Source organism: Sinocyclocheilus anshuiensis, unplaced genomic scaffold, assembly GCF_001515605.1.
Source record: "Sinocyclocheilus anshuiensis isolate Anshui unplaced genomic scaffold, SAMN03320099.WGS_v1.1 scaffold884, whole genome shotgun sequence".
NCBI lineage: Eukaryota > Metazoa > Chordata > Actinopteri > Cypriniformes > Cyprinidae > Sinocyclocheilus > Sinocyclocheilus anshuiensis.
In genome coordinates, this window is record NW_015549614.1 from 54,034 (window position 1) to 62,780 (window position 8,747).

The 8,747-nt window shown below is 34.7% G+C and overlaps 1 protein-coding gene across 1 annotated transcript in view; it reads left to right on the forward strand.

The window, feature by feature from the left end:
- Nucleotides 1-8,747, forward strand: part of LOC107659265 (transmembrane protein 132D-like) — a 39,352-nt gene that overhangs the window by 10,266 nt on the left and 20,339 nt on the right. The window contains exon 3 of the mRNA XM_016448148.1: nucleotides 1,156-1,408. Within this exon, the coding sequence (XP_016303634.1) occupies nucleotides 1,156-1,408 (253 nt within the window). The remainder of the gene's footprint in view (nucleotides 1-1,155; nucleotides 1,409-8,747) is intronic.

Consider the following 8,747-nt stretch of genomic DNA (forward strand, 5'->3'; position numbering starts at 1 on the left):
ATATATATATATATATATATATATATATATAAATACCTTGCTACGTGTACTGTTTTAGGCTAACCGAGACTTGTCATTTACACTTATATGTTGTTGCTCTTTTGTTAGTTTTGATTGCTTCTATTGTCCTCATTTGTAAGTCGCTTTGGATAAAAGCATCTGCTAAATGTAAATGTAATGTAAATGTATACCTTTATTGAGATAAATATGAAAGATCAAGAAAACCACAGTGCATTTTATGTTAATGTGCAGCCCAGTCTTGCAGTGGAAATGTCACTCTAGCGACTGTTTTATTGTGCACATGTGATAAGATAATTTTTATGATGTTTTTAATTCTTAATGAATTCATGACTGCTATAAGAATAAAATAATCTTATTTCATATACTCTATTAAAGTCACATTTAGTATACATTAAAAATAATTTACTGTAAATTATTTATATTTTACTGAATGAGCTCAGCTGTGTGAATAACATTACAACAAAAAATGTTGAAAAATGAATATATGTTCAGGTCAAATGCTTAATTAGAAGATGGCTAAATTCAAAACAGTCAATGGTGTAGGCAGAGCGGCAGTGTTGTGTGACTTTGGCATGCGGGGAGATTTAAATTGGGAGATTCAAAATATTTTCATGCCAGACAGGTTACCATGATACACACATGCATTTCTAAGTGTGATAATGTCTGATCTAAGTGTCATAAAGGGTACAAATTCTTTTTGGAGGTGGTTTATGTGATATAATGGGACGAAAGTCATACAGTTGAAAGTATTAATTTAATACTGCCAAATGTTTTTTTTTTTCTTTTCATTATAAATATAACCAAATGTGAAAAACCATGGACATCATAGACATCCAAAACATCCATCCATCCCTTCTCCAAACTGCTTGTCATATGTAGTGATTACAGAGATGCTGGAGTCTATCACAGCATTTCAGGCCCAAGGCAGGGACTTGCAGCACCTGTCATTTAAGGCAGCCTCCCATCCAAGTACTGACCAGGCCAAACCTTGCTTAGCTTCCGAGATTGGGGGTTCCCATTGTTATATGGAAATAAACAGAGAGACATTTTGGTGGTTCACAGGACTGTATGCCATGAAGACAACATTACACCTAATTAACCTATTTTTCCATTTGTGTCTTTGTTCTCCTGCAGAGCTGGACAATCAGGAGATCTCTGATGCCACCAAATCCTCAATCCCATATCCGTTGTTTCTTCCTGTAACTTACCAGGTATGGGATGCTGACTACTTTCTATTAAAAGAGGCTGGGCAGGACATCATGGGAAATTCCAGCATGCAGAGCCACACGCAACCATTTGTTGTGCTCCGAGCGGGACGTCTCCCTGTTATCAATGCCAATTATGGCCCACTCTCTAACAAACAGGAGATCCCCCTAGACTTAGTGCAGTCAGTGCAGTTATTAACAAGATTTTTAATGGATTATGCATTTTTCCTGAAAATACCAGTAATGTTATCATCCTTTCTGGACGTAGTGCAGATTATCAGTGTGGAGTGGAGAAGTACATGTCATGAAATTAACATTCAATGATATTCTGAGCTGTTATTCTGACTTCAGAACTCTGGGGTCATCAAGTCTGGGAGCATAGTCCGTAAAGCTCATTGTGCAGATTTGAGCATCTAGCTATGTGGCTGAAAAAAGACATGCACGTTTAATCCCTCAGATTATATGCAAATACATTTTGCTTCTCTCGCTTTCTGAATGTTTTGGCTGCGCATTCATTGTCGTGCTGTGCTTTAAAAAGCATGTCTAAATAGAGAGCCTCTGCTCAGTTAGAGAAGGTGAGTGTCATTTAGGAGCCAGAAAGGGTTTATGTTTTATAGTATTTTTATACTATTTTCAAGAAAAGATTTAATTACTCTAAAGATAAATAAACACTAAAGATAAATACATTTGAGGTGATATAAGCATCAAATAAAAAGTATCACCTCCCATTACCCATCAGCTGGGTTTTAACTCTGAGTTATGCTGAGTTTAGACTCAGACATTCTGTAAAATTGTGCAAACCGGGTTTGGGACAGAGTGTGTCATTAAGTCTACTAGCAGAATTTGCAGTTATAATGCATGTTTGTATCCAAGTTACATTTGTAGAACTGAAGTTTGTGTCTGATTGACAACTTGTTTTTAAATATTCTCTGGGTGTGTAAGTAAAATGATTTAGATTAAGGTGGTTGGTGTTGTACTGTTACTGTGTGTTTCTTTCACCATGATCGATAGAAATTAAGTGAGGCTGCTCAGTTTGACAACCTGAACTAACCTTGCCATCTAGTAAAATTATCTGATATTTTCTAGAAACTTGTTGATCTGATTACCCTGATTTCAGTTTGGGGGACAAATATTTTTCAAATATTAAGAAATTTGTAAGACTTTTAGCCGTTTTAATGAGCCTTTTATTTTAATGCTCTTTATTATTATGTAAGCAGGTTTGTAACGTCATGATATTCAGGCTTTATGTCCCTATATTAAAGTTTTCATTTTAATTCAGAAATTAAAAAATGTGTTCACCATCGAACAGTAAAATGAATGTAACTCATTAATGGCTAAACATGAACTCCTCTTAAAGGAATACATTTGAGATGTGAACGAGCTTGTGATGCAGTGGATTTCAGCACTGAGAAATGTGGGAAATCTCAGAAAATGAAATTAAGAAGCTTAAGAAGACTGAGGAGATTTAAGATGCCAGTTGTAGACTTTCAGTATTGTTTTTCAAAATCATGGTCTACCTGTAAAGCCGCTCTATTTCTGTGATTTATGTTCATATATGTGCACTTTTCTCATGTGTGGGCCATTTGATATTGACATGTCAGGTTGTATCTGTGTTATTAGGGTCTTAGAGGACAGCTAGACCCGTTGTCCTTGCCTACTCCTCCCCCTAATCTCCTTCATTCTTAACATCCATCTCTGTTGTGTCAGGCTTCCCTGGTGAAGTTCAGTCCTCTCTGAAGCACATTTCTTCATCTACCCCTGCATGAGCGTGTTTTTTTTAAATATACTGATACGCTGATATACCATCTCTCTCTTTCTTTAAGCCCTGTTGCTCTTGCCACTTAATCACTGTTGCCTTAAATCTCAGTCTGTCCACGGCCAGCTCTCCTCTATACAGCTCACATCAGTCACTGCTAACCCACTGAGGAAAACTGTCCCACGAGACGTGCCTTCTCTTCTCTTCTCTTCTCTTCTCTTCTCTTCTCTTCTCTTCTCTTCTCTTCTCTTCTCTTCTCTTCTCTTCTCTTCTCTTCTCTTCTCTTCTCTTCTCTTCTCTTCTCTTCTCTTCTCTTCTCTTCTCTTCTCTTCTCTTCTCTTCTCTTCTCGATTGCTTGATTTCTTCTGTAATCCCAAAATATTTAAAATGCACACAAACATGATTACATTTCTGCTTGTTATCCATTAATTAATTGAAAAATGGTTCCAGATGGTCAATTGATACTTTTCATTAACTGGTGCTATTATCAAATTATGAACAATTGCTCAGTTTACTCCTCCCCCTAATCCTTCATTCTTAACATCCATCTCTGTTGTGTCAGGCTTCCCTGGTGCAGTTCAGTCCTCTCTGAAGCACATTTCTTCATCTACCCCTGCATGAGCGTGTTTTTTTTTAATATACTGATACGCTGATATACCATCTCTCTCTTTCTTTAAGCCCTGTTGCTCTTGCCACTTAATCACTGTTGCCTTAAATCTCAGTCTGTCCACGGCCAGCTCTCCTCTATACAGCTCACATCAGTCACTGCAAACCCACTGAGGACAAGTGTCCCACGAGACGTGCCTTCTCTTCTCTTCTCTTCTCTTCTCTTCTCTTCTCTTCTCTTCTCTTCTCTTCTCTTCTCTTCTCTTCTCGATTGCTTGATTTCTTCTGTAATCCCAAAATATTTAAAATGCACACAAACATGATTACATTTCTGCTTGTTATCCATTAATTAATTGAAAAATGGTTCCAGATGGTCAATTGATACTTTTCATTAACTGGTGCTATTATCAAATTATGAACAATTGCTCAGTTGCCCTTGAAGCACTGAGATATTAACAGATGTGAGCTTTGGTGAGGTTTGACATATCATGCTGTGATATCACACTGGTGGTTTTAATGGTGATGAAAATGTAGTAGAAATGAACAATATATCATTAGTATTGGGCCTAAAGGATTTGTTTTAATGTTGTTGTTGTTATCATAGCCTCCCCTCAGGATCTCTCAGTGTGAATTGTGAATCTAAAGTTAGATATGATCACTTTAAAAATGACAGTACACTAGCTCAGTGGTGCAATAGCAGTAGAGCACTGTTATTATAGAGAACTCTTATTGAGTGAACACATAAAACAAACATACGCATAGATGCAGATTATGTTAACTAGTCTTGTATAGTGTGGGTTATTTGTGGTGTATTTATTTGCATGTCTATGCTTCGTTGACATCTTCTCAAAATGATGGACCTAATGTTTGTGACAGATGGAAAGAGGAACAAATGGCTGCTTACTATTGTGTAAAAGAAGTCTGCTTAATTGTATTGAATGTACAGTACATTTGTAGTACTTTGTATATATATTTTAACAACTGTACTTAAAGAATTGTAGATAATATAATGTTAATGAAATAAAAATCCACTTAAGTGTACCTAAAATATAGTTCACCCAAAAATGAACTAGCTGCTGTTGGCCACTGACTTCCATAATAATAATGATGATAATTCCATAATAATACTATGAAATAATAAGTCAGTGGCTACCAGCAACTGTTTGGTTACCAACAATTTCCATTTTGGGGTGAACTATCCCTTTAAATCTCCCTTTCAAAGAGAGTTCACTTTTATGACTATGTTTATTAGCACACTTAAGTACACTTTTTTAAATGCACTGTGTAATAATGTCAAATTCAAAGTTTTACCTCAAAATCATCAAATGATTTAAATTATTAAATCATCATGTTTAATAGTTGTTGGTCATGATTTAAAGATATACACTGTTACAGATGTACACTAAAATTTCACACTGTAATTTTTGATGTATTGACTAACATAATAAAGCACATGTAAAGTACTTGATTATAATTTTAACCTCAGTGTTATTCAGTATTATAATTAAAGTTAATATATTTGTACATTGTATAAATGTTATATAATAGTGTTTAATTGTATAATAATGTTAATATTTTCAATAGAAATAACATTAAAGTGTATTTTAGTTTTCAGTACTTGTCAGTATATTAGGCAGTACATTTTAACCATATTTCAAGAACAATAAAACCTTTGTAAATTATGAAATTACATATAAACTTGTTAAGTCCTACTCAAGTGGGTCAAAAGTACTCTAAAGTTCAACTAATTGCATTTTATATCAATTTTAATTATAATACATTTTCATTTAATTGAACTTAACAAGCAATTATGTGTCATCTTTTTAGTGTGACATTATATTCAGTTCACACTTAAGTATATATTTCCAATATTTCCATATTAAGGACTAAACTAAGGTGTATGTCTTCACAAGGATATGCTTATATTAGATTAGTAAATTGGTGTGTAAAGTGATGTTTACAGCCATCAATTTATTATTTCCATGAATGATGTATTAGATATGTTACTGCCTTCTCAGCTCTGTATTTTGGTTTCTAAATCACACAGGGATCAATCATTGCGAACACTTCACCCAATCAAGCCTTTTGAAAAATAGCTACTCCTTCTCATCTGAAATTCGTCACATATAAATCTGTCAGGAGGCCCGTTAGGAATCACCATGATACATTTCATTTGTAGTCGTGCTCATATTTTATCATGCAGGAAGTGACACGTGTCACAGCTGCATTACAGCTGGTCATAAATTAGGAGGCTGTGAGGAAGGAAAGATAAACTGCTGCTCAGTGATTGTTTTGATTGAATGAGTGAATCTTCATAATTTAGACTAGTCTTTTCATAATTCAAATGCTGTGAGAATAATTAGAAATGTCTTATTTGGGTTTCTCATCTGTCTTTCTTGCTAAATGCTGTGGTAAGGCTTTTGAAGTATTCAGGAAGGGTTTGTTAATAGAAAATACTTAATTTGGGCTTAAAGGGGTCATATGATGCGATTTAAATTTTTCCTTTCTCTTTGGAGTCCCTTTGAAATGACAGCTTTGGACCATGTCCACAGTAAATCGAGAAGAATTTCAAGGTATATATATATATATATATATATATATATATCACAGTCATAAACCCTGATCTTTTCTTAATAGACCTTCCCACAAGTCAGTTGTCAATAGTCAGTATTCCAACCCTAAATTATAATTCAACACTGTCATAGAAAGCCACTCCATCAAATATAATGCCAGAAAGATCAAACCATTATTTTCAAAATAAGGAAAGGTAAGAATAAAAGAGTTGAACAGAGAATTCAGCATTTTCTCAGAAATGCAAATGTAAATGGACCACAAATGGCACCATTTCCTCAGTATAAGCCAATTGGCATTTTTTTTATCCCATTGTTCCTTACATTTGGCACTTGGCGAGTGTTAATTCTGGATGCGTGTGTTTTCTCTACTACTTGGTCATTTAATATTCTCAGTATGGTTCTCTGGCATTTTCTGTACGTGTTTGAGTATGTGCATGACATTTCAAAGCCTACATTCATTATGTGAAATGTCAGGGATGTTTGATGGATAATTGAAAAAGGACTCGCAAATGGACGTGTGATATCAGATGTCGAGCTCACTCAGATATACCCTCTACCAAAATACTGTGAGGTTCTCAACAGTGACAGGAGATGATTTGGGATGGATGTTTCGCAAGTTCTTTGGTCTCCATAGGTCAAATGGATTGATTTGGTTTGGAGTGTCAAATGTCGGTCTTGAACAGATGTTTCAGGGGATTGTCAGAGAGGGATAAGTGTGGACTTAACGTACTTTACAAAACGTACATCAATTTTTTGAGGGACAACAGTGGCAGCCCAAAGAAAGAAGAAAAAAAAAAGAAAGTAGATGGCCTAAAAAAGTTAATGTTTACTGTATATAATGATTTGTTTAATTATATACACTGGTGGTCAAAAGTTTGGAATAATTAAGGTTTTTAAATGTTTTTGAAAGAAGTCTCACCAAGACTGCATTTATTGATTAAAAAATAAAGTAAAGATAGAAATATTGTGAAATATTATTACAATAACTGTTTTCTATCTGAATATATTTCAAATGTAATTTATTCCAGTGATCGGAACACTATTTTCAGCATCATTACTCCAGTCTTCAGTGTCACATGATCCTTCAGAAATCATTTTAATATGTTGATTTGCTGCTTAATTTTTATTAATGGTTCTTATTATTGTCAATGATGAAAACAGTTTTTTGTGGAAATATTTTTTTTTTCAGGATTCTTTAATGAACAGAATGTTCAGAAGAACAGAATTTATTTGAAATATTTTTTGCAACATACAGTAATTGTCTTTACTGTCACTTCACTGTTTACACGTTTTTTTTTGCACAAACATAAATATAAAGCAAGCATCTAGTATTTAAAAATAGGAATCAGATGTTAGTTTATAACAACACAATTCTAATCAAAAGCTAATATTAAAACATTATAAAATATGTTGCATTCAAAATTGTCTTGGCTCACTTGATGCATCTAGTACTAGGAGTGAAAATGTACAGTCAGATACTTGCAGGGGAAAGATGACAAAAGAAAAATAGATATTGTGAGAGATTAAACATTTTTGTTCAAGAAAGGGAGGGTAAAATCTGGTTTTACATCTGAATAGTCCTAGGATCTTCTCTATAAATGCCAAGATTAGTGCTTCCATGAGCCCTTTACTCGAGACAGTGATTACATATTACAAGAACAGAGTACAGATTGTGGGACACACACACACACACACACAATTTTGAACACAAAAATATCATATTTTGTAAACAACCCACACACAACCTTAGCCCTGTATTACATGCACAAAATACACAAATCTGGCTGTTCTCATTAATAAAATCAACATAATGTAATCTTCCCTGTGCTTATATGTTTGCAAACATGATTATGTGTGTATGTTCGAATGCCCTTTAACAAATCTGGCCCAATTACCAAGCAGTCAAACAGGCAGGTAGCTAGGGTCTTTCAATACAGCCCCTGTGAGAGTAATATCTTGCTTATGGAGTTTTATAACCCCAGTATTTATGACAGGCACTCATGGAGGAAAAAAAGACTCTTCAGCAACAGATGAAAACACAAATATGGATCTGACATTACAAAAAATGTAGAGAGTGCTGAAATCTGAAAGGTGTATTTTGCAGCAGTCATATTTTGTAACAATCTTTTATCATTATGCTTATATCCTCTATGCCACTCTGTGTTGCTGTATTGGTTCTCGGGAAGCTTTTTGAATCTGTTCCAAGAGCTCTAATGGTCCCTTGAGCTAAACAGGATTTTGACACTGACAAACTTCCTTGTCCCCATGGGTACATAATGTTGCAGTTGTATGATCGATTATATTGATACATTATTCTGATTATAGTGTGATATGGGGTCAGTGTGACATTTTGTAAAGGTTTGGGAGGAACAGGAACTCTAGCTGTTGTCATTTGCCTCAGACAACCTCAAAGGGGCTTCTGAGAGCTGCTATGTTTGACCAGAGGAACAACTGGATTGTACAATATATGGCCAACGTGTCTCATTTCAGTTGTTTGTTTCTTTGTGTGATCTTATGAATAATGAAATGAAGTTTTTGGGGGGAGGGTTTGTGTACTCATGTGTGTGATTGTGTGTAGGTCTGGGT